The 10,000-nt window shown below is 47.3% G+C and overlaps 1 protein-coding gene across 1 annotated transcript in view; it reads right to left on the reverse strand.

The window, feature by feature from the left end:
* Positions 1–10,000, reverse strand: part of LOC311388247 (voltage-dependent calcium channel gamma-3 subunit-like) — a gene marked incomplete at both ends in the record, with an annotated part of 12,795 nt that overhangs the window by 2,083 nt on the left and 712 nt on the right. Inside the window, 2 exons of the mRNA XM_084488738.1 lie at positions 341–481; positions 7,169–7,252. Of these exons, the coding sequence (XP_084344864.1) occupies positions 341–481; positions 7,169–7,252 (225 nt within the window). The remainder of the gene's footprint in view (positions 1–340; positions 482–7,168; positions 7,253–10,000) is intronic.

Raw genomic sequence — 10,000 nt, forward strand, 5'->3', positions numbered from 1 at the left:
TAATGTAACAGCCAGGAATGAATATTTAATCCTAAATTCAATCCGATAACAAAAAAAAATCAATAACGCAACCATCTGGGCTGAAAATCAAGTCGGTGAAACGATCCAACGCTCAGCCGTGTATTTCCCCAGACCTCCGTGTGCACTGTCCCTGCACGCCCACCGAGGGGGACACGCCTTTTAACCGCCACATCCGGGGGGGGGGGGCAGTCATTTGATGCGTGGAGCACACAACGGCTGGGTGGAAATCGGATTCTGGAAATGGGGACAAGGCTGAACTAAACGCCGCCACACCGTGGGGACTGCAGAGCGGAGCGGGGAGGAGGGGAGAGCGAGGTACCTGCGGAGACGAAGAAGATGCCGGCGCTGAGGATGACGTTGTGGCGGCTGCGGTAGAACTCGCTGGCGGCCACACACAGCCCCCCCAGGAACAGCAGGCCCACGCTCATGATGGGGAAGATACTGGAGGCCCGCACCGCTCCTGGATACACACACACACACACACACACACACACACACACACACACGGGCACATGCACACATGCACATATGTACACACACGCATGCACATAAACGCACGCACATACATACACATACACATACATGCACACAAACACACACATACATACACACGCGCACATACAAACACCCGTGCACACACACGCACACATGCACACACACACACACGCACGCACGCACACACACGCACACACGCACACACACACACACACAAACACACACGTGATTAGGTTTTATGGTTCAGGATAAGACACACATCTCTCCTCTCCTCTCCTCCAAGGTTGGGTTCCTGGCAGCAGTTCCTGTCTTTAACCCAACATTTGTTTTGTCGTACTAATGGTACAAACAGGCTTTTCTGTTGGCTTTCTTCCTCTTTAGTTTATTGGTGAACATTGGTTCGCTTTTCTGTTAGTGAGAAACCAAAGAATTGAATCATGTGAATTGTATCAAAGCAAGCAAGGCAGAAATAAACAGATTGCATAAATACACTATATATTTAATAATAATAATAACAAAGGAGACTTTCTCAAAGCGACTCAAAGACGCTTTACATTGAGGGGCGGTGGTGGTAGTGAAAGAAACAACAGACAGGGGGGGAGGGGCTAAGAGAAGGCGGTAGAGAATAGACGGGTCTTGACTGGAAAACCGGGAGGGACTCTGAGTCTCTGATCTTGAAGTCGGATTCGGGAGCCAGGACGTCAGTGGAGGTTCCTTTAAGTCAGGGGCGATGCGGTGCCAGGACTCGCTGTGAGTTAGGACTCGGGCGAAGGCGCTCTGGACAAGTGGGGGGACTATCGATGGAACCAGCACTGCTGCCCTGAAGCAGTGTGTTGTGATGGTCCAGACGGCGGCAGAGCCAAGGCGTGGTGGATCAGTGTCTCAGCAGCAGAGGGGGCGAGGGAGGGCCTGATCTTTGCAGTAACGCGACGGTGGTAGAAAGTGGTCCTGACAACTTGGCGGATTTGAGGTTGGAGGGAGAGGGGTGGAGGTCAAGGGTGAGCCGAGGTTGTGTGCCTGGGAGGAGGGGGAGACAGTGGGGACATCAATGGCGGATGTGGGGTTGGTGATTCTGCTGAGGGTGGATTTAGAGCCGATGAGGAAGAGTTTGGTTTTCAATGTTGAGTTTGAGGCTATCAGGTCATACTTGAGAGTTTTCCATGTTTTTGGTAATGGTCCTCCCTGTGTTCGTGTTTCCTTGCATGCTAGCCTGTTGCCGTGTTTGTGTTTTGAGTTGTTTGGCTTATTAGTTGTGTGTGGGTGTGTTTGATGTGAGGGTGTGGTCCCTGCAGAATGGCCCTCTGGGTGGCATCCAAATGAGTAGTGGACCACTCCTTAGTGGCCTCCTTCTGCTCAGCCAAGTCAACACAAGTGTCGTGTGTTTGTGTGAGTTTCTGTCCTCCTGAGTTCAGATTGGTTCAGTTAAATGTAAACTATATGTCTTTTGTGGTCACACCCTGTTGAGTAGGAAGGGCACAGCGTCCACGTGACTGACTCTAGGCTGGCTGGCCGTAACTATATATATAGTCTGTATATATACATAAATACTGTATATACATATATACTTCACAAACATACTATATTAAATACTAAGTATACATATCAATGATGTATAAATTGTATGAATATATATATACTTTTTATACAAACTATATATAAAGTATGTGTACATATAGTATGCATGTAAATATACAGTACGTACTATATACACATATATACACTATATGTACATACATAATATGACTTGTCTTACTCAGGACTTACTCAGTGCTAAGTTTTTAGTTTTTCACTAGCGGTGAATAATATGAAGTACATGGAGATGAAGCTAAAAACGGACTGGTCTGCATTGATGACGGTGGTCCTGAGAACACAGTCTAAGCCGGTCCAGCAGTTCAAGCACAGGACTCAGAGTGCTCTTCTACATACATCTGAGATGCTCACGTTCCTCAGAGCCAGAATCCCTCTGGTATCTAAAAAGAAAGTGTACAACGTCCTGCCCCCGCCCAAGCACTTTTGTGTGAAACTCTGCATCGTGTACGACAGACGTTTTAAAATGACTGCTTCGTTCGGGATATTCATTAGGGGGTTAAAAGCCTGCAAGACTGGCTTTTAAGATAAAGATGATGTGCTTAATCCTCTCTGGGTGTGGATGTACGTGCGTGTCCGCACGTGTGTGTTTGTGTGTGTGTGTGTGTGTGTGTGTGTGCGTGTGTGCGTTTATGCGTGTGTGTGTGTGTGTGTGTGTGTGTGCGTGCGTGCGTGCGCGTGTGCATGTGCGTGCGTGTGTGCGTGCGTATGTGTGTGTGTGTGTGCGTGCGTGTGTGTGCTCGCCCGTGCGTGTGTGCATGTGTGTGTGTGTGTGTGTGTGTGTGTGTGTGTGTGTGTGTGTGTGTGTGTTCTGCTTCTGAATGCATGATGCTGTACAGCAGAAACATAGTGAGTGGTTTGGAAATAGGTGCATCGAGTGAAGCAAGTCGGTGCAAATGAGGGTTCTTTGACCTTTGACCTGCATATTAGATATGGAATAAATGAGAAGTAATGTCTCTATAGATATGTGAGGGAGGTAATAGGGGCTGACCCATGGCTCCCAAAGGAAGTCCATCAGGGATGCACTTTGCACACAGCCCCTTATGATACATTTTAAGCATATAAGCTTGGATTGCTATGTGACTAAATCTACAATAATCCATTCATTAAATAAGAAGTCTATTATACAAAAAGTGCTAATTTAACCGTAACGAGCCTCATTCAGCCCGTTAACTTCTTTTATAAAGAATCACGGATATCATTAAGAGTAAAAGAGTTCAATTGGGACAGAAATAAAAGACGATATATAAACAACTTGCAGAGTTGAAACCGTCCAAGCAGGTTGAAGAGACGGGGGAGTGCAGGGAGGCTTGTAGGTGGAGGGTGAGGGGGAGTCACGGATGGCTTAGGGTAGAGACTTCCAGAGGGAGGGGCAGTGTGGTGATGTAGTGTGGTCATGGTGGTGGGTTTTTGGAGGTTTGCATCAGGAGATCGGAGCCCTCGGGTGGGTGCATGGTGGTGCAAGAGATCCGAGTGGCAGATAGGTGCCAGGGTATGGAGAGCTCTGGGGTTTATAAGGAGCAGTTGGAAGTGGATGTTTGACAAGGAGCCGGTGGAATGATTTCAGGATGGGGCTGATGAGTTCTCAGGTGCGTGTGTGAGTGTGTGAGAAGATGGGCAGAGTTCACATAGAGTTCTCTGTGTGTTGTTGTCGTTTGTTGATGACTTTGGCGGATGTGTGCAGTATACAGGATGCTGTTGTGACTGTTGGAAGACAGTGGAGCCGTCTATACTTAGGGAGAAACTACGGGTGGATTTTTGTGAGGGATCTCGAACCAATGACAAGGATAAAATGTGTCCAACTGGTATGTACAATTCTGATGTAAGGGGCAGCGGTTGCTAATGATAAATAAACGGGTATAATAAACGGGTGAATGTGAGTTGATAATTGTACAGTGGTTTGAGTGGCGACAGCAGCTCCTTTATAGCTATGTCTTGGTTTTAAACTGACAGCAGCGACGGCCAGTGGCCTGTGGAGTGGCAGAAGGTTAAATCCCGCCCCCTTGTATCCCACAGCCCCTCGGCACCATCAAATGCCGGTCAGTAGGTCCGGGCTTCCCATTGGCTGAGAGCTTTGCCATCCGATTGGCTGCCTCTGGGGATGTTGCCCTGCGTTCAGTCGAGCGGCGAACGAATACAAGCTTGATGCTTTCTTTTCTCTTCTCTCTTGCCATGTCGCTGTATTTGCATGTTGCATTGTGGGACATAATGCAGTGAGGTCTGGTCGCTGGAGCACCTCCCAGCTTCTTAGTTGTTTCGCCCAGCTCCTGTCTTTCACTCGCTCTCATTCAATTTATCAGTTGTCTTTGTCTCTTGACCTATGTCCTACAGCTCCCATGGTGGTTCGAGTGGGGGTGGGGGTGTGTGGTGGTGGTGGTGGTGGCGGGCGGGGCTTTGGCCTCTTCCTCTCTGATGGTTTATTTGCGATGGCAGCTCTTCCGCAGCGATCGTCTCCAATCGCGCTCCCGCTCCATCTCTCTTATCACTCTTACTCCGGCTGCTGCAGCGCCTGTGCTGATAGAACACGTTTCATCCCCTTTCATGTGCATCTCTCCGTCATGGCACCAGCCAGAGATTTGCTGGCTACAGCATGTCCATACATGATCGCAGAGAACAACACACACAACACACACAACCACACACACACACACACGCACACACACACACACGCACACACACACGCACACACACACGCACTCATGGCGATTGCTCCATTGGCTGACATTATTTGTAATATAAGTCATAGCAGTTGCACTACGATGAGTGACGAGAGAGGAGCAGAAAAGGATACAAAGCAGCTCAGTTTATTTTGCCATCTTGCAAGTTGCCATGGGAACGTCTCGAACAACGCTTTGTGTACTGTTGATGTTATGGATCAGGGCATGAGCCATGTCATCTTTGTGATTGCCATCATTTTTTGGCCAAGAATGTTTTATATTGTATTATATATTTCTAGTTTGTATTACGTGTGCTACCCAAATTCAGCCAGATTCCAACATGATTTTTCGTCGCTGACGATCTCGCAGCAACACGGGCGATAACGAACATCAGACCTTCGATCGGGCCTCCGTACCCCTGCCCCCGTATCGTGTGACATGGTCAAAAGTGGTGAGGTTAAATGTGTGAAATGTGTCACTTGTACACGGCCCTGTCTCCAACACAAGATTTGACGGGGCAAAAAGGGCCTAACTAGATATGGTGAGAATTGTGAACGTGCTTTGAAAAAAATGTGTGTGCTTGTGATTGCTGCTGTTGCTTGTTTTTCCTCATCTCCTGATGCAGTTTTTTTTTTGTGTTTCAGCTACCGGTTTGAGCAGCCACCGAGCTGTGGTTGAGCCGTGCCCGACATGGATCATGCCCGAGGTGGCACCAGAGTCAGCCCTCCGAGCGGGCTGCGATGACGTCAGCCCCGGTCGCTGTTCGGAAGACGAGAAGCCGTCTCTCAAGTTGTCGCGTGAGCCGTATCGCCATTCACGCAGCGTATGGGCTAGGGTTCTGAACAGCTTGATTCTTTATTATTGGTTTGTTCCCTAACACCATATAAGCCTAATTAAAAAGGGTAATAAAGGTTTGCATAGAAGCAGCACCGCTGTGATGATATTCTCTTGCAAAACAAAAATAGCCGGTTGAAATCTGACTTGATTTCTTTCAGGTTTATCTTGGTTTAAAGACTGGACATTGGACGATATTTCACACGATTATGTCACTGATATTGATATTCAATGCGTTTATTTCCTCATATCATGTGACACTGTGTGAAACATTGTCTGATGTGTAAACAAGACTAATCTGAAAAAGATTGGGTCTCACTAAAATATTGAGATTAGGAAATAAAAAATGGGCAACATAAACCGTCTGAATCATGCCGGATATCTTTGTGTATGTTCCTTCAGTCTGACACCACCCCACACATATTAAGTGTCTCTTAAACGAATCAATCCAATTTTACGGTAGGCTATAATACACAACTACACGGGCAATAAAAAAAACGCCCGTGCTGTGTCATCGACTCAAGACAAGGGCCTCATCTGTTAAAGGGGACACATTATACCGCATTTTCGGCACATTTGCAAAACGGCTTGTAACGGCTAATCACACTCACACCTGGTGGTATAATATGTCCCCGTTAAAGACACACCTTCCAGCACGTAGCCCTGTACTGTTGTAGCGGAGATGCAAACCCCAGCCACGCCGGGCTACCACATAGAGTCGGACCTCGACGAGCCCCGGCCAGTGTAACCAGTAAACCCCGTATATACCAGATGTACTGGTATTTCTCCACTCTTCATTTGTCAGTTTGTCCATCCAGTGATTGGTTTCATTTCAATCCTCCGTCGGTCCTGAGTGGGGCGGTTCATGCAAGTGAGCTTCGGGTGACTCTGAGCCAATCCGCTGGCAGGACCGATGTGAGGAGGCTTCACTGCGTTTCACTAAACCATCGGCAGCACGTTGAGTCAGATATCTTGTAGTCGCCGTCTTGCTGTAACGTCGCTAAGGAAGAGGGGGTTTGTGACTGTGGCGTCCTCGACATCAGAGGTGTGTGACGTGGTGGTAGAACCACAACAGAGACAGACCAAAGGAAAGGTTTTTTTCTCTTAGGAAAGGGGAAATGTGCTCTAAAGGCCAGCTGTATTGTTCAATGGCCCCAATGGGAGGACACAAACAAGCACCACATCGCAAACATTGGTGTCACTTATGTCAATGTCCTGCACCTCTGCTGGGTCTTAACCATGCTCTGTTTACACACTAGTCCTGGTGGACTAGTTTGTTGTGTGTGTGCGTTGGTGTTTGTGTGTGTGTGAGTGCGTGTGTCTTGGGGTATGTGTTCATGGTAGTGTATGTTAGTGTATGTGTTCAGGCTAGTGTGTGTTGGTGTGTTTGTGTGTGTGTGAGTGTGTGTTGGTGTGTGTTGGTGAGTGTATGTGTGTGTGTGTGTGTGTGTGTGTGTGTGTGTGTGTGTGTGTGTGTGTGTTCATGCTAGTGTGTGTTGGTGTGTTTGTGTGTGTGTGAGTGTGTGTTAATGTGTGTGTGTGTGTGTGTGTGTGTGTGTGTGTGGTAGACTCACGTAGGAGATACTCTGCAGCATCGGCCTCATAGTCTGCATCCTCCGGAAAGTGATCGATCTTCTTACACACACCTCGGAACGTCCCTGTAGCCAGAACACACACAGTTAACAGTTAACAGACTGCAGGGTCAGATGCACACACAAACACACACACACACACACACACACACACACACACACACACACACACACACACACATACAAACACACACATACAGTTAACAGACTGCAGGATCAGATACAAACACACGCACAAACACGCACACACACGCACACACACACACACACACACACACACACACACACACACACACACACATACAGTTAACAGACTGCAGGATCAGATACAAACACACGCACACACAGTTACAGACTGCAAGATCAGACATACACACACACACACACACACACACACACACACACAGTTAACAGATTGCAGAATCAGATACACACATACTCACAGACACACACACACACACACACACACACACACACACACACGCACACACACACACACACACACACACACACACACACACACACAGAGCACATTTACTGCTAGGAAACCATGTAGTTTGTCTGTAGAAACGTGCTGCAGATGTAACAGTGTGAGGAGCATAGGGCGCGGGACGATGCTGCCAATGAAAGATGAAAAGAGGGGGGCGAGGGGGGTAGGAGAGGGAGAACGAGTGAGAGAGAGAGCGATAGAATAGGAGGGAGAGAGAGAGAGAGAGGGGGGGGGGGGGGTGCGGATGCCTGCAGGCTGTGTGTGGGAAACACAAATGAAAGCCTTATCACAGACATACACACACACTCTATCTCTCTTGCTCTCCTCTCCCTCTCTTCCTCTCTCTGTCTCTCTCTGTCTCTCTCTCTCTCTCTCACACACACACACACACACACACACACACACACACACACACACACACACACACAATAACGTACATGCTCAGACAAAAATAAACAAACACACAGCTGCACACACACACATCTAATGGCTAACTCACAACTATTGAATTAAATCATGTAAACATGCACACAGACTCACACAAGCGTGCACAGAAGCTCATTAAAGTGTTACATGGATACCATCAATCTTCTACGGTCTTGGGCTTATGTGTGTGTGTGTGTATGTGTGTGTGTCTGTGTGTGTGTGTGTGTGTATGTGTGTGTGTGTGTGTGTGTGTGTGTGTGTGTGTGAGTATGTCTACGTGTGTGCTTATTACTGTAATATGTGTTGTATTTATGTTACAATTGAGCGTATGGCGGCCCATATGTTTTGCTATGTGAGTCAGTGGCAGAGTATGTGTGAGTTGTGTGTGTGTTTGTGTGTGTGTGGCTGCTCCTTAGTATTGATGGAAATAAGCCCCCCCATTCCTCTGCTATTGTGCTCTGTTTACAAATAAAGCCCCCCCACCCAGCCACACACCCAACCCACACAATTCATAAACGTGTTTTTTTTCCGACAGTAAGCGGTGCCGCGGCGTGTGAGTGCGTGAGTGCGTGCATGTGTGTGACTGCGTGGGATATTTGCCCAAATAAGTCCATTAACAAATCAGTCCATTCAGTCCAAACACACACACACACTGATTTGCTCCACAGGAGTCATCACACATTGCAACAAAGGCAGGAGCTCTCTCTTCATAGCGACCAGAGGGGGCCAACAGTTCCATTAGTGCGTCATTCAGCCCAGATCAACACGGGCCCTTTGGAAAGGGGAGCATCATGGCAATATTGAGCAAGTTTGTGCAACACTGGAACTGTAGTTGTTCAAAGCGGATGGTTTTTGAATGGAATGAATGACATTACACACGGTGGTGATTCTGCCCAGTCAACCCCGGAGTATGTTAGATGTTGAAAGGAGGTGTGAGTGAGAGGGGATGTGAGGAGATGTTAGATGAAGTTAGGAGATGTGAGGAGATGTTAGGAAAGTAAGGAGATGTTAGGGGATGTGAGGAGATGTTAGATGAAGTTAGGAGATGTGAGGGAAGTAAGGAGATGTCAGGAGATGTGAGGAGACGTTAGTAGTAGTTGGGAGATGTGAGGAGATGTTAGGGAAGTAAGGAGAAGTTAGGAGATGTGAGAAGATGTGAGTAGTAGTTGGGAGATGTGAGGGGATGTGAGATGAAGTTAGGAGATGTGAGGAGATGTTAGGGAAGTAAGGAGATGTTAGGAGATATTCAAGGAAGAGGAGATGTTAAAGGAATTCACTATATGTTATGACAGGTTAAGGATTTTTTAGCAGACGCTAGAGGAAGTTAGGAGATGTTAGGAGATGGATACAGTAGTCATATAGATAGATATAGAGACAGAGATAGAGATAGAGAGAGAGACAGTTAGATAGATAGATAGATAGATAAATAGATAGCTAGATAGATAGATAGATAGATAGATAGATAGATAGATAGATAGATAGATAAGTAATATACAGCAAGGCCGCTGAGAAGAGAAGAGAAACAAACCAAACAGGAATAACGATGTTAGTCCCACAAGTGAGAGTCCCTGCATGCGTCTCTCATTAGGATTTAAACATGGCCGTCCCCTTCCCTTCCCTCCTCCTCGGCCTCACCCCTTTCTTATTCCTTCAGCTAGATCACATTTGCTGTTGTATTGATTCTTTCATCCAATTTCGGCGGCGGCAAAATGGTTTAAGTGTTCGAAGGGCATCGACCACGGATCAGGGTAAACATCGGTGATATCAAAACGACAAATCACACGCTGCCACCTGTATGACACTGCGTATTGTGTACCGCGCATGTGACGTACCAACGCCCTCTCAAGATAGGATTTGGTTAATGCCGTCCACGTTTGTGTTTATCTTTCTCACCCTCA

The sequence above is a fragment of the Micromesistius poutassou genome, assembly GCF_964030765.1.
Source record: "Micromesistius poutassou genome assembly, chromosome: 1".
Classification (NCBI taxonomy): Eukaryota; Metazoa; Chordata; class Actinopteri; order Gadiformes; family Gadidae; genus Micromesistius; species Micromesistius poutassou.